Raw genomic sequence first — 23,842 nt, forward strand, 5'->3', positions numbered from 1 at the left:
GTTGTTTAAGAGAGTTTGGATGTTTATTAGTCTGAAGTTTAAGATGCTTTTCCAAGACTGGGATAAAATTAGGGGAGGGTGTAGCTACATGTGTAGACAGAGTGTTTGAGCTGCAATTTAAATGATATTCGCCTGATAACAGATTTGACAAGTGATTTGACAATTTTTGAACAACTTTTTAAAATGATTTATTTGTTTTGATAAAGGAAAATGGACTCGTAATTGAGAAGGTCGGAGGAAGTGATAGATGGTTTGTGTATGTGAGTTGGAAAAATGGCAGCATGTTTGTTGTTTTGGTGAGAGAGAAGTGGATAGATGGAGAAATGTCAGAGATTTAAAATGTCGATGGAAATAGCAAATGAGATGGATGTTTTGAGTATACGTACAACTGGGATTTCTGTATATTTTAGCATGTTGTTTTGGGAAATAACAAGGAAAGGGATTAAAATATTGATATGACATATAATGCAAGTTAAATGCTTCCATAAGAATCTTTGTTAGTCTTGTAGAACTACATGTGCCCATGACGTTTATTGATTGGTGTTTAATTGATGCTTTGTTTGTTTCGGAGTGTTGAAAGCAGTCTTTGAAGCAATGTACGATTTCATCTAAATGAAGTTTGGAAAGAACTTCCACACAAAGATTGGATGATGGGAGAACCCAGATTTGGGTGATTGAGCATTCAACACATGATTATGCCTCCCCTTCCTGAGGAGATAAGATGGACCAATGTGGGAAAAGAAAGAAAAAACCCACTGGGGAGAAGGTTGAGCAAAGTCTTAACGTCGGCGTTGTGTGGTGCCTGCATGGAGGAATGTTCTCAGCCACACTCTCGATTGCCGCTCTGCAAATACATCGTGAACTTGCTGTGGTTGCTTCAATGTACGACAAGCCTGGAATTCCACACTGCGCTCCTTCAACCCAGTGTCTGGCCCAAACTTGTACTTGCCCACATCTACCTTCTCCTCAGCTCAAGGAGTGCTTCGATTGTGTTTCCCGTTGGGTGCCGCTCTATCCACACCCTGACCTGTTTATCTTCTGACTTCGGGTAGCATGTTTCCAATGTGTGACACATGCTGATGAACAGGCCATATATTAAATGGAAACTCACTCATTTTCTGATATGAGCACTCGCTGACATTGTTGATTGAACTTGAATAATGGAAATCTTTTCTCCTTCAGGAATGGGACATGGGAATCATGTGTAAGAAAAATTATTCAAATTTTCCTTAAAAAAAAACGGGGGAGTGTGGGGGAAAAATTTATATTAATGTATTTTAAATTGTAACAAATGGAGTTTCAGAAATGTAACTTTTATGCTGCAAATTGAATTGGCTGTCATTTCTGGCCAAAAGATTTTTGCCCTAAATGATAAGAAATGTGTTGTTCTGGAGCAGAGTGACCGAGCTGATAAATGAACCTTTGCTTAGAAAATGTACGAAGTGGCTTTTCGTCTAAAGGACACGTCTACAGTCTGGGTGAATATCCCCCAACCTCTCTCTCATGGAAGTATAAAATGCTTTGGAAGGCTTTTCCTTTTTAATAATAGATGATTATTGTTCTCAGTATGAGCACGTGAGGAAGTATAGTTTCTCAGTGGAACTGACCAAGTACCAAGTTAGAATAAAACTCTCTGATGTAATGTAGAAGTGAATTGAATCGGGTTGGTCTAACTGTTAACTAAAGTAAGAATAAATGAAATAGAACCAAATAATATTGCAAACAAATGGGGATTTTTAAGTTCATTGTACAAGGGTGAGAAGTGTATGATGTATAATTAGGAAATAAATTGTTTCACAAGGAAGGACTTGTGTGGACATCAGTTTTATCAGTGTCGATAGGGTTTTTTTTTGTAGGATTTTATAATCAAATCGGACAAACGTTAAAATCTGTCTGAAGTCAAATAGGATTCCACAATCGGCCAGTTAGAATCCTTCAGGAGGACAACGATCACAACAAGGTGAGTTAAAAAAATCCACATCACCCACCCTTTGGAGACTGCAATACTATAGATAGTGTACATTTTAGTACTGTATGTTGCAGAATTTGGGTGTTTGGAACTTTATCACTCCAGGTGATGCTTATGATTTTTTCCTCCGGCAGCAGAAGTGGAAAGCATTTTGAGATGCTTTTCCTGCTTTGCATATGTTCTCCAGCATTCACAGCCAAAGAGCAAAGTACATACTACACAGGCCCAACACACAGACAACTTTATTGGCAATGCCAGACGTTTATCCCTCCACACACGATCGGTCAGTCATCCAAAGGTGGTGGCTGCATTGCTAATTCAGCTGTCACTTTCAGGGCTCTCGCACAGATTTGAGTCCAGGTAGATTGCTGTTGAAGTAGGTCTGTGGGCCAAAGACCAAAGAGATCGGGCCAAAAACGATACAGAACTCTATAGCATGATATTTCAAAAATGTATTGGGCCCGATATGTTCTCGTGGATCAGGCATTGCGTGGCACAGGTATGCGCTATACCGAGTGCCCTTCTAGTTTTGATTAGATTTACTTATGGCTGAACCAGTTTTCATCAAAATAATACATTAGAGCATTCAAATTCCCAACAAAGGAAACTAAATCAGAACAAAAGTAAAACTGGTTCAAAGCTTTTACATGACATAACAATAAAATATTACGCAGTCACCCACTGGATACCTTTCCAGTCATATTCATTCAAACAAGGAGCTGATTGATACTCTCGGTCCTCCACATTTTTGGTGGTATGAGGACTAGATCTGTATAATATGAAAGGTAAATCTTGAATGGTTTGTTAAATATCTCGTACACGAACCAAGTTACTGAGATGGTTGTCAGGGCAACATAATTCAGCCAATACAGCCGCGATCTAATCAGGTTGAGATAATGTCATGAGGAAGAGATATCTGCAATGTGAAAGCTAAATGTCCAACGGCTTTTGAAACATCGCGGACGCAAAAGTACATGGGACGGATGATCGCTTGGAGCTCATTTTAATGTCCTCCATTTCCGACCTAGTCGGAGGGGCTGGGGACAAAACGAGGGAACCACCAATGCTAAGGTGGTGCCCTCTTTTCTAAATCATGGATTTTCCCCAACTACAACTTTTTGTTTGTTTGTTTGTGAATCTCCCAAAGAGGTTCTATTCTATTCATAGTTTTGTTCCTTTCTGATGAATATTCGACGTATGGAGGTGTTTAAATAAAAAAGTGCTATACAAAGAGGAAAACCGGATGTAGCAATCCTCCGAGCATATTGTAAATTTGCATTGTACCGAACGTGAAAGCACATTTGGGCCAGATAATTAAAAGTTTCTCAAAGTCATTCAAAAAAAAAAGTGTCCATCTTGCTTCCGAGTGCAGTCCAACAGAAATAGAGGTAAGATTATTGTTTTCCAAGCAATGTCTTCCTCAAGTAAAAGGAAAGGCAAGTACGCAGTCAAAAGTAGCAAAGACAAAATAAGCGGAATGGCAGCAAAAATAAAGCATTCAAGTCCACAGTACTTCAAATTACTGACATGTGCAATAAAAACACTATCTCTGAATTCCGCTTAAAGGTCCACAGAATCAGAAAAAAATAAATAATTTTTGTTTGTGATCGTATTGATTTATGAGTAACAAAACAAAGAACTGAATGTGGTTGTTAATGGCAATAATTTTTTGAGGTGTTAACAGTTAAAAAAGCAAACCTGTTGGGTACCGCCCATAAAAAATTATAGATAAACTGGCATTACGTCATAGAGGGAAGGATTGTCAGCACGCAATGGGTAATGGACGCACAACTTTCTTCAGACTCGTCAGAAAGTGAATTTGACAAATAATTTTATGATCAAGAATCCCCAGATTACCATGATAGTCAAAATCATAATGTAGAAGGTGCGTGTCAGACTGGACATGGATGAACCCGAGGTCACGACGGCGTCACGGGAGGGCCGGGGCCGATCGAGCATTTTTGGGGGCATGGCCAATTGAGCGTAAAAGGGCACCAAATAACATTAAAATCTTCCTTTCAAGATATTTATTCCAGAAAAGAAGAACAATCGAGTGTTTTCTGATTCTGCGGAACTTTAAGGGTGACGACATGACCGAGGGGATTTGGTAATCGTTCTTCTAGATAACTATCAACAATTTTTTTTTCACATTTGACAATGCAATTTTAACAATGTATTAATACCTCAAATAAAATGATCAACAATGAGAGACTTGAGCAGTGCCTTCGAACTTCAGACCTCTGAAAGCCAGACGCCCCTGTTCCTTCTGTTGAACATTCTGATGATCAATCGTTTGAGCAATTGTTTGTTGTGTTTTGCATCATTTAAATTTTTGTTTAACAAAAAAAAAAAAATTAATCAGCCCTACCAGCATCAATGACACAGTCACAGTGTCGATCAGTCACCAATGGGCGTAAATCATCGATTCAGGTTGGTTGATGTGATTATTATCGATGATGGATAATGATGGCAATTCCGATCTTGATTGGATACCTGCGCGCTCTTGGTCACTCTGAAACTCTCCGATCCAGTTCTTAACCATGCCGAGTGATACGGCTCCGTTTCCCAAAACTGCCGCAATCTCAGTGAGAATTTCCTTTGCGCCGAGTTTCTTGAAATGGAAAAACTTCGTCACGGCACGGAGCTCGTTTTTCTCCATTTCTCTTACACACATCAAGCTCATTTGTCGAAGGAAACCTGGAAAGGACAAAATAATCGAGCGGGTTATCAAATGACTCGTGCACAAGCACAACGATTGCATTTTCCCTTTTAAAATTTTATTTTCAAAATACAAACCTTCTCCAGATGTTGGATTCTCCATTTTCACAAACCTGCCTCCATCGGAAGGTATTGCCTCCAAACATGGTTCTTCTTTTACAACATTCACACTGTCTGAACAAACACAGCAATAAGCCAATGTTTTGTGAATCTAGGATCATAGATATGTTAAACGAGAGCGAAGTTGATGGCGCTCCATCACAAACCTCCACGCTAACCATCTGAAGCAAAGTTGAAAGAAAGTTCCACCAAAATGACCCAATATCAAATTTTGAGTTAATTTTTTTTTTCCCACCCATTTGACTCCTGTGACCCCAAGTCCCCACCTCTTCGGGACATGAATCGGGGGTAAAATCCAAAAAATTGTGACATATTTCAAGTCCCTCCCAAATGTTGATTACATATACAAAGTTTCATTTTAAAATGTGCTCGTAAATGCCTTTTTCAGAATTCGACCTTTTGAACTGGCCCCTAGGGGATGGGACCAAAAGGACGTTACTTTTACATCTTCGTGCCATGTGATGACCATTTGGTGAATTTCTGCCCAACCGTTGAGGAGGACATAGTGTTACAGACGTACAGACAGACAGACGGAGCCGATAACAATATCCCCCCACATCTTTTTCAAAAAGCATGGGGATAAATATGCTTTTGGAGACCTAGATTATCAGACAGAAAGCATTACTCAGTGGCACAGGAAAATAAAGTGGGAGGAGAGTTCAGGTGGCAGTGTATTTGCCATTGAGTCATCACTCTGGGCTTGTTCCCCATCAGTGAGATAAAAAAAATCAAAACTGTTCATCATCAGCACCACACCGAGAACTATACTTTAGCCCGTCCCACACATGTAGGGGGAGACCGGATTTTGCAATTGCGTGTGTGTGTCTTTATTTATTTATTTTAAACCTTTTGAGCTTTTGTCATCAACTTTTCAACAAACCCTTATGAGAATATGGTGAAAACTATTGGGTCAAATGTCAAAGGACAAAGTCATAGTAAGTAGAAATAGGCCTTACCAGCCCGTCCTCTGCACGTCAGCATGAGACGGCCGTTTATTTTTATTTATAATGTCGTCCGTGGTTCTTTATTTATTTACCATTTGAGAGCTTCAGTGTGTCTGTCCAGGCCGTAACATTTTCTACTCTCTGAGTTTTTGCCATGAAATTTTCAACAAACCTTTATTGTGAGAATATGGAGAACACTAATGAATGAAATTGTTGCTTTTTTGGGTTTTTTTTTTTTCGCTGTTGTCGTAAATAAGTTTAGTTTGAGTACAAAGTGGACGCGGATGGGCTTTGGATTTTGCGATACTTTCTAGTTACCTCCTCCAGCGAATGTGGACATAGGTTATGTTTTTACCCCTGTTTGTCTGTTTGTTTGTTTGTCTGTGAGAAGGATATCTCAAAAAGTTATTGACGGATTTGGATGAAACTTGATGGACAGATTGGGTATGTGACAAGGATGAATTGAATAGATTTGGGTGAAGATTCAGATCTGGATCTGAGAATTTTTGAAGCGATTCTTCACCATTGAGAGATAGGGCCAACCATTATATCTAGCATGATATTTCAAAAAGGTGTGGACGGGTGATGACAAGACTTGGCGGATGAGTTGGTTAGGTAATGAGAACAAGCCGATTAGATTTTTGGTCAAAGTCTGGATGCAGATCTGACCTATCAGTGGATGCAAAATGTAATCTGTTAAGCCTGGTGGGGGTATGCGCTCGACCGAGTGCTGTTCTAGTTATTTATTTTCCCATATAATCTACATTACTGTGCAAAAGTTTGGGTGATTCCAATGATATTCATACTTTAGGGTACATTCATCAAATTAATTATCAGTGATAACAGTCACATGTGTTTATTATTGTAATTTAACAGCCTTTATAAATGTGCATGAAACAAACTGCTCAAGTAAACTAGAAAGTTCACAGAACACGATAACCATGCAGTACGGTATACACTAAAATTTAAACGAAATAATGATTTTAAAGATCGTTTAAAAAAATATTCCGGCCGTTTAGCGCTATTGAAGCAGTCTTATATACCACCCTTATATATACCACCCTATTTAACATGTTCAAGGGCTGCGAAACTGAAGGTTCTTGGAAGTGTAAGGAAGGCGATTTGTGTTCCGCAGTGTTCAAGTATATAATTAAATTAAAATAAAATAAAGATTTTTAAGAGTTGTACAAATAAATTCATTCCAGAATTTACCGCTGTTTTAGTAGTGTCTATTACACCACCCTACCTAACACCGTACAGTAGTTATCCGTACCTGTTGTTTGTGTCCTTTGTGACGTCCTTAAAAACAGCACGTTTCCGGTTCGGCATGATTTTCAATTTTGTTTGTCTGCCAGGCAGGCAGACAGAGTGAAAGATTATCTCACACCTTCCTGCGCATGTCCGGTCGGGACAAATTCAGACACAAAGTACTGTGAAACGGCAAACTTGTCTTCCTATTCATGTTCGGATTTGTGTTCAAAAATATAACATTCAATTTAAATAAGTTGTTCCTCAATAATAAAATGACGTTTGTAGACAGACAGACGGATGGATGAACATGAACCAATTGCTTAAACCTGGTTTTCGCTTTGCGTTGTGTTAACTGGATTATTAATTGAATTTATAATAATGTAAAAATGCAAAATTAACTTAGTTTAGTGCTTTGAAAAATAATTTAATAAATATATGCTGGGAAACTAGGAGAGGGCAGAATACACACATTCCTCTGAAGTTGTAAACAACCTTGTAAAGACCTTGTCGATCTGGTGACCATCTGAACCCACAATATCTCCCCCACTACACCCTTTCCTGGGGTAATAAGCAAGCTCCAAAACAGACCAATTTATCCTTCCATGTTGCAATTTTAAAAATTCACAAAGTTCCATCTATTCTCAAGACACACCCTGGTGAAACTGCATATATACTACAATATTCGCTCCCACAGCATGCAGGGGTTAACACTTGGAGCACACCAGATGTAACTTAGTTCTCTAAATACTGTTTTACTATATCAGAAGTGTGTTTTGGATAAAAAAAAAAAAAAAATTTTGCCAAGTATGTTGGTCTGTAGTGTTTGTCTGTCTATTTGTCTGTCTGTTGGGTGGTCGCGAGACTACCGTGATTCTCAGGTTTTCCATCTGTCTGTATGTCTGTTGGGTGGTCGCTTGAGTACCCTTATTTTCACTTTTTCCATCTGTCTGTATGTATGTTTGTATGTTTGTTTGTATGTAATGGACAGCTCTGGAGGCCAGAGAAGTCAACCGATTTTGATGAAACTTGACAGGTAGGTTCATACCAGGATCTAGTTCTATGATTTTGAGCACCGTTGCTATGTACACCACTGTTGCCTAGCAACGGGACTTTGAAATTTTTGAAAAATCCCCAAAAATGTATTTTTTCGAAAATCAAAAATCGGCTTCCAGGCTTTTATGTGCACTATAATCAACCTCTTTGTCAAAAAATTTCAGCCCGATCCGTCAAAAACTGTATGACTAGTATGCAATTATATAGCGACCACCCATGTCGCCTACCAGCTTGTCTGTTTGTTTGTATGTAATGGACAGCTCTGGAGGCCAGAGGAGTCAACCAATTTTGATGAAACTTGACTGGTAGGTTCATGCCAGGATCTAGTTGTATGCTTTTGAGCAATGTTGCTATGGACGCCACCGTTGCCGAGCAACAGGATTTTGAAATTTTTGAAAAAAATCCGAAAAATATTTTTATATATATATTTTTTACGAAAATCAAAAATCGGCTTCTGCGCTTTTATGCGCACTATAATCAACCTCGTTGTCAAAAAATTTCAGCCCGAACTGTCAAAAACTGTATGACTAGTATGCAATTATGTAGCGACCACCCATGTCGCCTCCCGGCTTGTCTGTCTGTCTGTCACATGATTTTTGGTTACAGTTTTCAAGCAATCATTCTGAATTTTTTTTGTGTGTGTGTGTGTGTGTGTGTGTGTGTGTGTGTGTGTGTGTGTGTGTGTGTGTGTGTGTGTGTGTGTGTGTGTAGTTGACTGGCCAAGTACAGAAATGCTTAATTTTGGTGAAGATCCGAATCTGAGAAATTTTTAAAGTGATTTTCCACCATTGAGAAATATGGCCAAGAACGATATACAACACAATATCTCAAGAGATTATGGATGGATTCCGCAGAAACTCTGTGGACCGGTTGGGTGTGTGAAAAGGACTAATTAATTCAATTTTGGAGAAGATTCGAAATCTGGATACGAGATTTTAAAAAGTAATTCTTCACCATTGAGAGATGGGGCCAAAATCTATGTATGGCATGATATCTCTAAAAGTTGTGGATGAGTTGTGACAAATACGAGGTGGAAGAGTTGGTTAGGTGACAAGACCAAGCCAATTCGATTTTGGTTAAGGTCCGGATTCAGATCCGACCTTTCAGTGGGATAAAAAGTATAAAGTGTTCAGCCTGGCGGAGGTATGCGCTCTCCCGAGTGCCGTGCCGTTTTTCCAAGTGTCATTCTATGAGTGATTTTTCATTATCTTATTGGAAAATGAATTATGTTCTGATTAAACGATTTCCACGAGGAACTGCATGGTGCTGCAGTATGTGCTAGTACTAACTTTTTGTTGGCGTCCCATTGATTTTAACAAGTTTTCCTGCACCAAAAGCTGAGATATAACCCCAGTTATTAGATATAAAGTTCGTTATATTCAGAACTGTGGTCCAGGTGAAAGCTGAAATTGAATGTTTCTCATTTGCCATCAGGTACCGGATTTTTCGTGGAAATAGTCTTTGTCCACCTGCTGAGATAGTGCACCACTCGAGGTCTCATTGGCGTTTTTGTCCACCATCTGAAATACAAGTCAAAACATTTTGTGCATCATTGAAGGTGGAGCTAAAAAATGCATTGCATTTATAAATACAACTTTTTATCAATTACTCCAAACCGAAGATAAAACGAACTAGAAAGAGCAATCAGAGATTGCAGACTCTCACCAGGACTTGTTTTTGTGTGTTGTATTTTGTGTGGGAAATAAATGAAAGGATGTACTCAATGAAAGGTCATTGATTGCAAATGGAAGGTCTAAATGGTCTGGTCTGGAAAATTGTGAAGGTCTGAAAAGGTCGAAATAGGTCTGAAGGATCAAAATAGTCTAAAGTGTCTTAAACGGCCGAAGGGGTCTAAAGGGTCAGAATTGTCGAAAGGGTTTTAAAATGTCTAAAAAGGGTTTAGAGGTCAAAGGGTTCTAAAGGATAGTAAAATGTTTATTTGGTGTGAAGGTCTAAAAGTGTCTAAAGGGTAGAAAGGAGTCTAAGGGTTCTAATGGGGCTAACTGTATATGTTGGATCTTCGGGTTCTAAAGGGTCGAAAATGGTCTCAAGGTTCTTAGGAGTACAAGGGTTCTCGAGGGTCTAAGGGTGTCTGTGTATGTATGCCTGGTGTTGGCTTAATTGGAAAATCCGAGGAACCTGAGTTCAAATCCCACTTGGCTGTTGAATTAATAGCAGGTGGGGTTAACTTTTCCTGTCATCCTTCCGAGGTCGGCAAAATGAGTACCAGCTTGCTGGTATGCTGTATCGGAGTGACGACCCGTCCAGGATTATGCCCAATAGCCAAGGAGACTGCTTAGGCAGCACCGACGCTCTGCACAGAGTATGGTCCCGATGGATGGATGGATAGAAGTGCATGTTGATGTTTATTATTCAGATCATGACGCTGTATTTATAACAACAAATATAGTAAAACTTCCTCCAACGCGGAGGACATGATCTGGGATAACCTCATATTGGAGGAATCATTAAATATACAGGGAAATTGGGGATATGTTCCAGGCTCCCCAAAAAAACTGACCCTAAAACAGCCTTTCTTGTTTTTGACATGTTTCTTTGTATGGAATGGTGCATCATTCTTAAATATACATTAAAATTAGTGTTGCTATCATAATAGTACTGTATTATTGCAAAATCACTCACCCTATTGTGAGGTGGTTGTTGCAGGTTTGGGTGATGATGTGCTGTTGGATGGTGTTGAAGTAGGTGTCATGAATTGTGTTATAGGCACTTGCTGCTTTACCTTTTGTTTTAAGTCCCTGTGAAGTTCTTTGTGGGGATTTAAAGATGACTCTAAGGCCCACTTGAACTTCAGACTTTATTTTTGTAAATTCGAACTGCGATGGCGACCACGACAGGTGACGACTCGTATCATCATATGTATAAAGCAAATATTAATGAAACCTGGCTAATTTGTTACTAGGGTCCTACAGAACGTACCCACAGGTTCAAACCAAAAATAGCATGTCATGTCGGGTGCACCTATATTGGTGTCCTGAATATAAATGGCATGCACGTATTGCTGTTCATTTATGTTGCAATTGATATGGTTTTGTTTGCAAGACTACTGTAATTTATTTTAGGTTTTGTGTTGCAGTTATATTTGTTTTAAATCTGTATATATGTTTATGATGGCCAACATCGGTCTCTAAGAAACTATCAAAAGTATTAATTTGTGCCCTACTGTATCTCGCAATGTTAAAGAATCATTAAAAAAGAACAGTCTTAAGGTGTGTATTGGGTCTTGAGGGGTTTAATAGTCTCAAGGGTGGATGGGGTTTTGGGGAACTAAAGAGGTCTATAGGGTTTTACAGCGTCATAATGTGTCTAACAGGTCGAAAGAGACTATGGGGTCTTGAGGGTCTTAACTCTCATACAAGCCTTGACAATATATGCAAAAAAAGGAAAAAGGGTCTTAAAGGTCTATGGGGTCTTATCGGGAGGCGGATCCTGACCATAAATGTACATTGCCATCGGTGGTTTGTCACCTCTACATACGCCAATGATTTCAGCATGATTGCATCAAAAATGTGGACAAAAGGATGTGACAAGCAGAGGTCATAACGGGTTTAAAGGGTCTACGGGGTTTTAAGGTTGACACGATATTAATATTATATAGCCTCTCAAGGGGTCTAATAGTCTAAAGGAAGTGTGGGGTCTTCGGGATGTTATCGGGTCAATAGGGTCACAATGGGTCCACAGGGTCTTATCTGGAGGCAGATATTAACCAAAAATGCACAGTGCCATCAATGGTTGGTCACCGATGTACACCAAAAAATTTCAGCACGATTGCTACAACAATGTGGACAAAAGAACGTCTCACAAGCAGAGGTCATAAAAGGTCTAAAGTGTCTACGAGGTCTTAAGGGTCTACACGGTGTTGAAATGATATGGGATCTTTAGGGATCTGGGTTCGGATCTTCACCAAAATTGAATCAATTCGTCCTTGTCTTACACCCAACCTGTCCACCAAGTTTCGTCCGACTCAATCTTTAATCTTTTGAGATATTGCGCTTATATATCGTTTTTGGCCCAATCTCTTTTGGCCCGAAAAATCACTTAATAAATTCTTAGATCCGGATCCGGATTCGGATCTTCACCAAAATTAAGTTTCTGTCATTGGCCAGTCACCTATATACACCAAATTTTTTCAGAATGATTGCTTAAAAATTGTGGCCAAAAATCGTGTGACAAACAAGCAGACAAATGCTACAGACCAACAGACTTGGCAAAAAGAAATTTTCACCAAGTAACAAACGGAGTAAAAACTGAGTACTCCCTTCGGCGATGACGTCATGCATCGCCTGGATATAGAATTGGGAACGCACGGTGTACAATTATCTATGTACAAAAATAGCCAATTTCATGGTGAGAGTTGAAAATGGAGGGACAGGGAGGAAGAGGCAATCCTTTGTGTTTCGGAACAGACTGTTCGAAGAATTTGTGGACTGGGAAGGCAAAGGAAAGGTAAGCCCGGAGCGATGCGGCGCTGCCGTTGCCCTCATTGGGCTTTCGGGTGAGTCACGCAGAAAATCTGGAATCAAGAAATCTTTGATCAGCTATCGAATAGGCTGCTTGGCGAATCTGGAGCACATAAGTTGATATCGAGGTGCCGCGTCATCGAGATGGTGTGATCAGAGCGCTGCGGAAATATGATTAGTTGTACGAAGATGAATCTTGTGTTAAAAACAAAAGTGCTTAAAATTTCAACTCAAAAATGTTGTACACTGCACTTAAAATTTTGAATGACGTTATATCGGATTAGCATTAATAAGTCTTAAATTGACTATTGTCCCATAATGTGTTCACGACTTCGATCGAATCGAGGCAAATAGACTCGATGCAAATCGGCAACTTACTGCACATTTTTATTACAAACCCTGCAGATAAGAGAAACATAATAGTCATGGAGGTAATGCATATTGATACAAGGTATAAAAAATACAAAACATGGGTGGGAGTGGGAATGAGGACTTGGAGTTATGTGGGGTCTGTGGGCAGGGAGTTGTGGACTTGGGGCTTGGAGGGGGAGTTGAGGACTTGAAGGGGGAGGGAGGACAGAGTTTTGCGTGGAGAAGGGATCGGTTGGGCTTTTGGGAGGGAAGGAAGGGATTGAGGACATGGGGTTGGGAGGGGTGCTGGGGACTTGGGGTTTGAAGATGTGACAAGGAAAGGGGGTTTAAGTTTATGACTTGAGGAAGAAGAAGGGAGGGGAAGACAAAAGCCTTGGGGGGGGGGGTTGAATTGAAGAAGAAAGGGGGAGGGGAAGGTTGGGTAGAGACAGAGTTGGGAGAGGGTTGTTGAGGTTCTGGGAAGGGGTTGACGACTAGAAATCACGTTTTACACGACGTGAAATTTCTGGTGGAACCTGCCTTTTGCAAGCAATGCTGCAACGTGGTTGTACTTGCAAAAAATTTCATGTTTAAACTCGAAGGGCATTCTTCGATGTTGCGACGTCACCAGATGTGCCACTGCCAACATAAAAAACATGGCTGCTGAACCACGTGACTCTCTCTACCGAGTGCAGCCTGTGGCATCATTGGTTGGGATGTGGCTATGCTGCTGATGCAGTGTCCCCCTTACCAGTACACTGGTGCTCATTTTGCCGACCTCGGAAGGATGACAGGCTGAGTCAACCTCCTGGTGTATTTCAATTCAGCGGCCAACGGGGCTTGAACTCAGGACCCCAGGATCTCAAGCCGCCACCCTAACCACGAAGCCAACACCAGGCTTACCACGTGACTGATGACCATCAATTTTCCCCCATGCAATTTAGCCCTAGATGACCCTAAAATTTTTCATACTGATTGTGTTATACTGTAAAACGTTCGATGTATGTAATCATGATGTCATAATGAAGCCACCTGTGGCATCATCAAAAAAAATCACTTATATCCCATGGGAAGTATACGACACGTGCCAAGTTTCAATTTTTTCTGTGGAGCGGTTTTGGAGATAGAGGTCCAAAGTTTTTCTTTTTTTCCAACATGGCTGCCGAACCCCATGACCTATGACATCATAATTATCATATAAACATTTTATACGAGTAGTTGCACCTATGATGAAAATTTCATGTCAATCGGATAAGCGGTTGCAGAGAAAACAGAGAAAATTAGCATAGATGGACGTACGTTAATTTTTTTATATATATATTGGCCACTCATGATGCACCACTAACTGTGATTGGTGAGGCCAGATTATATTTGGAACCCACAAGCGCCATCTCTCACACGGACACATTGCGTTTCACCCACCAATCACAACCAGGAAGCATCAACGTTGTTATTAGGCAGTCGGTAGTTGTAAGAATGGGATTACTGAAACTCTCCGACATTGATAAACGCCGTGATGATACCATCATGATGACGCCATGACGACAAACCCAAAAGTGCCTCTAGCGGTCCAAGAATGTCAAAATTCAAGTACCGTCACCAAGCAGACGAAGAGCGAAGCTACCGATCGGTTTCGTCCTTATTGGGGCTCGTCAGGGCAACAAATCACTATTTCATCCACTTAATGGCTTTGAAGCCTTTCTGCTTATATATTGGCCGATGAGGCACTTCTGACTGTGATTGGTGATGTCCCTCACACTCACTCCTCCAGCCTCAAGCGATGGGGGTGTCGCTGCAGTTAATGATGGGCGAAATGACCTCTTCTTGCATCGAATTAAACTCCCTTCGATCATCCTAACCCGAACAGCTAACCCTAACAGCTAACCCTAACCCTAACCCTGTTAGGATGAGTTCAATCATCCCGGTGAACTGTTGCGAACCCTACGATTTCCAGTCACACGTACATGCCAACTGCAGCAAAAGCAAAAGACGTTTGTGGAAATGAAGACAAAACCATTGGCATGAGGTGAGCGTGATGAGCGCCCAGGATCACTGACCTCCCTCCGTCCCCTCTTGGTTTGGCGATCCGTGGAAGGCGCCATTTTTCGCTTCCTCGTCAAACAAAACACGCTCGGCACGGCATCATCTTTGAGCCTGCGAACCGGCCTTCTTCCCAGGAGCTCGTTACACAAATCCCTTTTGTAATCCTCGGGGAGAAAATGTTCCGAGCACAAGCGGGAATTCTTGGTGATTATTGGATTTTTCACCCGCAGCACCCGAACCCATCGTTTCAGCAGGTCTGGGTTACCCAGCGGGAAATGATGAAACCCAACAACAGAACTGCATTGCCCCGACCTGTTAGCACAGCCAATGGCCGAACAAAGGACCATTGTGATCCGAACGCTACCGGTCGCTTCGACCCCGGTGAAGGGCTTCAACTAGTCGCACACTGAGAATCCTCTGACAAATTGACAGCAACCAGCTGGAGATGACGTGTCGACGCGTGGTTTTAAAGTCCTTCCGGGTACTCGAAAGGAATCCAAGAAGTTGCATTTGCTAATCGTCTGAAAGAGCCCATCTACTAATTCCGGACACAAATCCTCCTCGACTTTCCCTTCTCTCCAACCTCCCGTCGTTTCTCCGATAATGACCCTTCCTTAGACCCCAGTTTTCATTTTTAACGAATTTGCATCGTCGTGCGTACGTAACAAATAAATGGTTATGATCCCAGCGTTTAAGTGGATGACGATGACGAATGCATTTTAAGTTTCAAGACGGACACGACCCACACTTTTACCACTATGAATGCCTGGTGTTGGCTTTATGGTAAAGGTTGTTGGCTTAAGATCTTATCGGGTCTTGAGTTCGAGCCCCTGTGGTGTCATTGAATAACACGAGGTAGGTTGACTCAGCCTATCATCGTGCCCAGGTCGGCAAAATGAGTACCTACTCACTGGAAACAAGAGGGCACTGCATCAATGGCACAGCTTCGTCCTAACAGCCTGTGAAACACTGGGATGATAATTTAGTGCTGGGTCAGGATTCGAACCCAGGCTTAATAGCTTAGAGGTTAGTATGCACACGTACAGTACATGAGGCCCATTGAAGCAAAGGGAGTCTGAACCACAAAATATCACTTGGTGAACCTTCAAGGCTGAATTTTCCAACCTATCTGCTGTTATCTTCTGGTGAAGGGTCATCTGTTCATCCTTGATGGAGGGCATCCCCCTCCATCCTTTATCTGTACTAACATGGTGGAACAGTTTCCTCTACTTGACACAGGGTGTCTTAACTCGGTGTTTGCTTCCAAAGCTCGTGTACCCAATCCATCCATCTCTGTCCATCCCACTGCATCCTGGACAGTAACTTTTTCACCTGAAAAGGTAAGGAAAGTTCTGCCAGTCACGACTGACGAGTCAGGTGGTGTCGGTGCCTGTGTTCTCAAGTCTTGCTCTGCTGTTCCTGCCTATCCTACACCCTTCCTCAGTTTTTTTTCAATCCCACTTTTCCTTCCGGAACTCAAAATGCCAGTGCACCACCATCGCAGATCATCCTCCATCCCTACACATATATTTTCTACCCCCATTAACCTGCTGTTTTACTGTACATTGGCTTTTAATTCAACCCGATCGTACATGAACAGAGAGCAGTGAGACAATATTTTTCTCTGTCTACCGACCTGGCAGTCAAACAAAATTGAAAATCATTCCAAACAGGAAACTAATGTTTTTAAGGACCTCATAAAGGACACAAACAAAAGGGATGAACAAGAAAAATTGCAATCAGAGATTGTAGACCCTCGCCAGGACTTGTTTAATGTGGTGTTTTGTGTACTGGTGTGTTACATAATTAATAAGAGACATAATTAGAACTGCCACTTTATAACTGCTGGCAGTGATGACCGGGTACCAAGACACCCCGCTTTGATTGGACACTTGACACTGACCAATGACGTTTTTCATTATTATTCAATTGAATTTAGAATGGGATTAAAATAAATTCAATTCAAATGAAATGGAAGACCACCAAATGGGAACAGTCCTGCATTGGAGTCATCAGAAGGAACCCAAACAAGCAAAAACAAAAGATGAAGTCATCAGGAGGAACCTGGATAGGATTCACATTTCAGCTGCTACTCCTCTACCCTCAAATCCACCGAGGCACAGCCAAGTGAGCCTTATTTATTTATTTATTTTAAATCAAAAAGAACCCAGCTCAAAAAAAACCAAAAACATTCTGGCTGCCAGACCATGCATCCAATGAAGTTGAAATTTAAAACACATATTCCCCATCATTTCTAGATCAGAATTGTGAAGTTTCACATCGATTGATTAAGCTGTTTCAAAGAAAACGCTATTTAATATTTGTCTTCAATACAATATAGCTGCCAAACCATGTGACCTATCAATTATTCCTTAACAAACTGGTACACTCATGGCTTGTGGGAACATTTGTGTGAAGTTCCCCCTTAATCTGTCCAGCTGTTCTGGAGAAGAAGATTTTTTTATATATGTTTTAGGGTAAATCAAATATGGCTGCCAAACCATATGCCCGATGATGTCATATGTGTGAACCTTTTGTTCCTCATGGATAGGCGGTCATACATGTAAAGTTTCACCTCAATATGTTCAGTCACTTCAGAGAAGATTTTTTTTTAAAAACAAACAAACAATATGGCTTCAAAATTTTTTTCTGTAGACCATTTTATCCCGAGATGACCCTCAAATTTTTTCATACTGATCAGATGTCGCATTCTACATATGCAATTATGACATCATGCATGACAAGAGCACCTATGACGTTAGAAAAAACAAAACATCACACTCATTCCCCATGAGGAGTACTTGCTGTGTGCCAAGTATCAATTTTTCCTTGGTACGGTTTTTGAGATACAGAGGTCCAAAGTTTTACGGTTTTTCCCAACAGGATTGCCACACTACATGACTTATGACATCATATTTATCGCTAAAATATTCTACCTGAGTAGTCGTGCCTATGGTGAAAATTTCATCTCAATCTGACAAGCGGTTGCTTAGAAAAAAAACACGAAAGTTCTGTGTGGACAAACAAACAAGAAAAAGACGTCGTGCAGAGGACGATACTTGCAAAATCCATCAAACAAATTTGACCTCAAAAATAATTGGTGGTTGAATTTAGTGACTTGATATATAAATCCTCTTCGAATTTCAAGTCAATCGAATGAAAATTGAGGATTTTAGAAATCTCACCTAAGTTGTTGACCTTTTGACCTCAAAAACAATAGGCTTCTTCCTTATGACAAACTATACCAAGTGGTGAAGTTTCGTGAATGTTGGTTTCAAATTGTGACCTGAAGGCGATAAACAGACAGAAGGACAGAACAAAATCGACCAACCAATATACTTGAAAAAATCTTCGATTTTGCAAGTAACAAACGGACCCAAATGCAATACCCTCTCCTTCGGCGAGGGAATAATCAATGTAATGTGTTAGATAGGGTGGTGTAAAAACCACTGCGTCAATGGCGGGGAATTCAAGAATTAATTAATTTAAACGACTTTTGCAATCTTTACTTCATTTAAATTGAATATACACTTGAACACTGTAAAACACAAATTTCCTTGTCACTTTCAATAACCTCCAGTTTAGCAATACTTGGACATGTTATATAGGGTGCTGTATAAGGGTGATGGATGTACAAACCTGCTTCAGTCATGTTAAACATCCAGAATTGTTTTTAAAATAATGATCTTTCGTATCATTATTTTATTAAAATTGAAGTATATACTTAAACACTGTGTGGGGTATCATGTTCTATGAACTCTCCAGTTGTATTGTATTCACCTAAGAGAAATTAGTTCATGGCAATGCAATATCTACCTCTGGCACCACTTTTATTCTTTCCCCCAAACCATCGTTAAGTGATGTTAGAAAGAGCGAGTAAATTGATGTCTGAATCGTGCAAGTAGTTGCTGAGCACAAAAAAGTTATTTTAAAGCCACAAAGAAGTTCAAATTCAAAAACTGTCCAACAATATCCTTCACAATCATCCAATTACAATTCTTTGACAGATTACTATTCTCCATAATCTCCGTGTATAATCACAATAACTATCATGTCGTATTAAATAAAATTCCAATCTTCCTCCTCATAAACTCCCCAACTTTGAGTCTTCTTTATTCTCTCCCTTCACTCACTCCATCATGCCTTGATCAAAACATGGTGAAATCGTTCTTTTGCTTGAGCAGCTATAGTTTAGCAGTTCCTGTCCGTAGAAAGTCACCGACTAGTCCAGCAACGGTCTGTGGATCGTTGAGATGTACGTGGTGGTTGCCTTGGACATATTCCATTTGCACCTGTTTAGAAAAACACAAGAAAGAATGGTAAGAGGGATAATAATATGAAAGTGACGATTTGAGCCCAGACAAATTTGTCGAGGCAAGTCACAGATAAGGGAAAAGGGCCACAATAGTTGTGTTTAAGCAACTATATGAAAGAAAAGAAAAGAAAAAAAATGGTTCAAATTAATCCAAAAATGTTACGACACATCCTCGTCGTTAGGTGAGGGAGATTGGGATGCATTATTCAAAGGAAGAAAGGGAAAAAAGCACAACCAACATGAATTGCACCAAGTACTACTCTACCTATTTCACAACAAATTGAATAGAGCAGAGCTTATTCTTCTTCTTTCATATGCAGCACAAGGCTGCAGGGTAGCATCCCATCCGAGGGACAGCACACACATTGATGAATCATCCTGCCTGTGAATTACCAGGATGACGGTTTCTCGCTGGGTCAAGATTCAAACCCATGCTAGACAGCTTAGAAGCGAGTATACACACCTCCAGGCCATCCTGCCAGTTAGGCAATGTTTCATCCTTGATTGACAGACCGAAGAAGCGAGGAAGTCCATCCATCAGTGTTGAAATCACCCGAGATCAGGTCTGCTCTATCCTGTTTGTTTCAAGATTGGTGTCATAGTACCTTGTGCCATTGATGGTTGATTGTTTGATTTTTTTTTGAAACTTTCTATTTATCTCAAAAAAAGCAGGAATAAATCCCAGTGTAAGGTTAATAAACTCACGACTCCACAATATGGCAAAAGCTCTACCACTGAACTATGAAGTGTACGAGATGGCATGTAGAGTTTCTCACATTAGCACAGCAAGTGACAATGGCTGACATCCTACATGCCTGCCCAGGCAGACCCCAAGCGTGGAAGAGCATAACTGCAAAACCTGAGTGTACGGTGTGTATACATGAAGGTGAGAGAGGGACGGAAAGGGGCAGAGATCCCTCCATCTACAAGTTAAATATATATAGAAGTGGCTTCCCCAAATTTTGGCAATAATAGGGAATGTATCGAGCTGTTGCGTCACCAAAATCTGATATCACTGGATTTTCGTATCCATATAAGTTGCACTTAAAAAAAACACAATATAAGCAACTAAAGTATTCACGTAACTTGTATTTCGGCAACGGCATCGACCCTCGTGCCCCACGGGGTGAGATTTAAATGTTTGTAACACCTGAAGAAGAAGAAGAAGAAGGTATTTGGAGGTGCACCATCTTTGCACAGATTACCACAATGTTGCAATATATATATATATATATATATATATATATATATATATATATATATATATATATATATATATATATATATATATATACATATATATATATACATATATATATATATATATACACACATATATACATACATATATACACACATATATACACACACACACACACACACACACACACACACACACACACACACACACACACACACACACACACACACACACACACACACACACACACACACACACACACACACACACACACACACACACACATCCAGGGTGTCCCAAAAGTCTGGATCCATAGGCAAAAATTTATTTAAAAGTTTTATTTCAGTAAATGCTCAAATTGATGGCCTTGGACTTCGCGACACTTGTGTATACGCTGAATACAAGAACGTTGAACATTTCTGAACCTAAAACGTTTGAACACTTTAACAATGGCATGTGTTATTGGATGCATATCAGGATGCTTTCTATTGAATTCGGCAGCAACTCCTCTACGTGAAGAATCCTGTTTTGTGTACATGAGAATGAGATCAATTCGATCTTCTACTGTAAGTTTCGAAGCCATCTTGGATCTGAAAGAAAAAGAGAAATATCAAATTGTATTTAGGAAAAATGCCTATGGATCCAGACTTTTGGGACACCCTGTGTGTGTGTGTGTGTGTATATATATATATATATATATATATATATATATATATATATATATATATATATATATATATATATATATATATATATATATATATATATATATATATATATATATATATATATATATATATATATATATATATATATATATATATATATATATATAAACATACTGTATGTGACAAGGATGGTTGTCTGTTTGTCCCTTAACTGTTAAGCCGATTGGCTGTGTGAGGCCAAGTGTGATGTGATTGGCTCCTGGCAAGATTGAATAAAGTACCGTATCGGCCTATTAAAAGCTGATATTCAAAATCTGATTCCATATTTGACGATCAAAACTCATGGGTGAAATAATTATGTCCGATTCTCGAGTGAAATCGCATAAAAATGAGGAAAGAGCTATTTCTTTCTCACCCAATATAATTGCACTCATGGGACGTGTGGTAAAACGGCTCCAAATTCACTTTCCCACTCTTTTAAAGGTAATTATTGTCTGTCTGATTTTATTTTACACTGTCAAGGGACACCAGTGGCGATTTATATTTTGGATTCGGATTCTACTTTTATTATATGTGCATTTTTAACGTATAAATACAACATGGAATCGCAGTTTGTTTATTAACAGTGTGTTACGATACAACCTCGGCCGACAGGATGACCTCGATGTATTGAAGGGAAGGGGGGGAGGGGGAGAAGGAGAGGATGGAAGAGACAGGGGAGTGGGGGAGAGATAGAGAGGGGAGGGAGAGAGAGGAGGGAAAAGAGAGGGTGGGGGGAGGGAGATGGGATGGAGAGAGCAGGGGGAGAGAAAGAGAGGGAGAGAGAGGAGGGTAAAGAGGGGGAGGGGGGAGGGAGATGGGATGGAGAGAGCAGGGGGATAATTATGATGAGCAGGGGTGGGGGGGGGCGGAGGACAAAGTTTCCTTCTGCATCCATCCTGTCTACCCTATTCCTCCCTTCCCCATTGTTTGTCCAATTCTTCCTCTATTTTGTCCTTCAACTCCAATGGTGGTGTTCCATTTGTCCTGTTGCATCCTCATCTGTTTCACGTTCTCGCTCTTCCATGAGCCTTGACTGTGGAAATAAAAAAAAGTTATTGGTTGGCAACCATTGTGCAGACTTCATGGGCCAAATGGTATCTTTCTGTGTTGAAGTTCCTTGTCAGGGAAGTCATCTATTATAAATTGTGAACTGTGGTGTCTGTGCGTGCGTTCATCTCTCTCCGGTTTATGGCAGCCGCTCCTCATGCTGCATTGAAAAGCTCAACATTCGCTTTTGAAATGATGGGACAACAGACATGAGTAATGTTGATGGCCAATTATATTTTGCAACAAGGATATTTTTCCTTCTTTTGAGATAAATCGAACATCTGCCACCCTATGTTTCACCACTATTTTGTGGTGGGTGGTACAAGTAGCCCAGGGCTTTGAGTAGCTCAGCCAGTATAAGTAGCCCAGTCTCTGGGCGAAACCGAGAGTGCAATCGACCTTTTTAAAGTCCATGAAATATTATTTAAATTGATGGATAATCTTAAACTTTTCCCATGACTGGGAACGGATACTTTTGCTTGCTTTTCCCCTCACTTGGGATGGGTACTCTTCCTAGTAAAACAATAAAATGGTTTGAAGAGCTAATTTGTCCTATAATTACTCTTTGGCTGTTGTGGGGAGATAAACTCGTGCGCCATTGTGGCAATTTCAGGCAATTATTTTTATTAAAGCGCATATCTGCCACTCGAGCACCACACCTGGATCACCATAAACAGCAAAAGGGTTGCAAAGGCAGTCGGGAAACGATATGTACATTTGGATACCAAACGCACAAATTAACAAGTTTAAATAAGGTGAACCTTCACCGGCTTTATTGGTGGACAATCTTTGGCCATGATTGGCATCACCAATAAAATTGTTTTGATCGACAATAAAATTCAGTTCACGTGTTAATTTGGATCGACAAGTCGGTGTTCCCATCTGAACCCCTGGTTCATGATGCAGGGAATCCAATGTCAAATCCCATATGTCCAATGTGTATTAGTATCCTTGTGATTCATGTACAAGTACATGGATGTCTACTAATGTCTTTGTCCAACATGAAATTTATGTATATGCTCCCCCATTAACTTAGGTCACTGAAAAAAAAACAAAATCTAGTTTTTTGTGGAATAATAAAATACTGTAATGGAAATAAACAAAGATAGAAAAAGCAAAGATTAAACAGAAAGATGTAAGAAGGAGATTTATTGATGTTACGTACATTTTTCATGCACTTGTAGGCCTTCATCAGTTCAATGAAACGATATGATTCCAGTGCATCCTTAAGCCAACCGTCAGATGCCCTGAGAATCAGAAGTCAAAGTAAAATATCACAATCAAAAAAACTTAAAAAAAAGAAAAGAAAAGATTGTATTAGCCCAGCTCATAAGGCCTCCTTGGAATCATTTGTTTAAAAGTTTTAGAATGCATATCTACACAAATCCTTTATGATGTGTTGTTTGTAAAGTCCTTCCCTCAAAGCCATTGACCCCAAGGTTAAAAAAAAACACAGGGTTCCATCAACATGGAATTTACTAATAACTAGCAAATACCGCTGATGGGAATACTAAAGGGTGGGGGGAGAAAAATAGGGGGGAAGAGAAAAATAGGGGGAAGAGAAAAATAGGGGGAAGAGAAAAATAGGGGGAAGAGAAAAATAGGGGGAAGAGAAAATAGGGGGAAGAGAAAAATAGGG

At 40.1% G+C, this 23,842-nt stretch overlaps 2 protein-coding genes across 6 annotated transcripts in view; both read right to left on the reverse strand.

The window, feature by feature from the left end:
* Window positions 1-1,711: 1,711 nt before the first annotated feature.
* LOC147021140 (peroxynitrite isomerase THAP4-like) lies at window positions 1,712-15,465 on the reverse strand. The gene is made up of 4 exons (XM_085890950.1): window positions 14,945-15,465; window positions 9,494-9,575; window positions 4,766-4,861; window positions 1,712-4,666 (listed from the first exon to the last, which is right to left on the reverse strand). The coding sequence occupies exons 1-4, from the start codon at window positions 15,275-15,277 to the stop codon at window positions 4,371-4,373; spliced, it is 807 nt and encodes a 268-aa protein (XP_085747076.1). The 5' UTR covers window positions 15,278-15,465; the 3' UTR covers window positions 1,712-4,370.
* A 1,368-nt stretch (window positions 15,466-16,833) lies between these two features.
* Window positions 16,834-23,842, reverse strand: part of LOC147021141 (serine hydrolase-like protein) — a 49,970-nt gene continuing 42,961 nt past the window's right edge. For 2 of the 5 annotated variants that reach the window (XM_085890964.1, XM_085890961.1), the window contains exons 11-12: window positions 23,369-23,450; window positions 16,834-19,222 (exon numbers count right to left, since the gene is read on the reverse strand). In XM_085890964.1, the coding sequence (XP_085747090.1) occupies window positions 19,115-19,222; window positions 23,369-23,450 (190 nt within the window). In that variant the 3' untranslated portion in view covers window positions 16,834-19,114. The other 3 variants (XM_085890963.1, XM_085890960.1, XM_085890962.1) reach the window with 3 other exon arrangements.

This window comes from Eptatretus burgeri, chromosome 8, assembly GCF_056783735.1.
Source record: "Eptatretus burgeri isolate ZD-2024b chromosome 8, Ebu_testis_v1, whole genome shotgun sequence".
Lineage (NCBI taxonomy): Eukaryota > Metazoa > Chordata > Myxini > Myxiniformes > Myxinidae > Eptatretus > Eptatretus burgeri.

Coding starts and splice junctions, on each gene's coding strand:
- LOC147021140 (XM_085890950.1), bottom strand. CDS start 15,277: ATGGTCCTTTGTTCGGCCATTGGCTGTGCTAACAGGTCGGGGCAATGC. Junction 9,576..14,944: donor CCAAGAGGGGACGGAGGGAG/GTCAGTGATCCT, acceptor CTTGTATTTCAG/ATGGTGGACAAAAACGCCAA. Junction 4,862..9,493: donor CTATTTCCACGAAAAATCCG/GTACCTGATGGC, acceptor GTGTTTGTTCAG/ACAGTGTGAATGTTGTAAAA.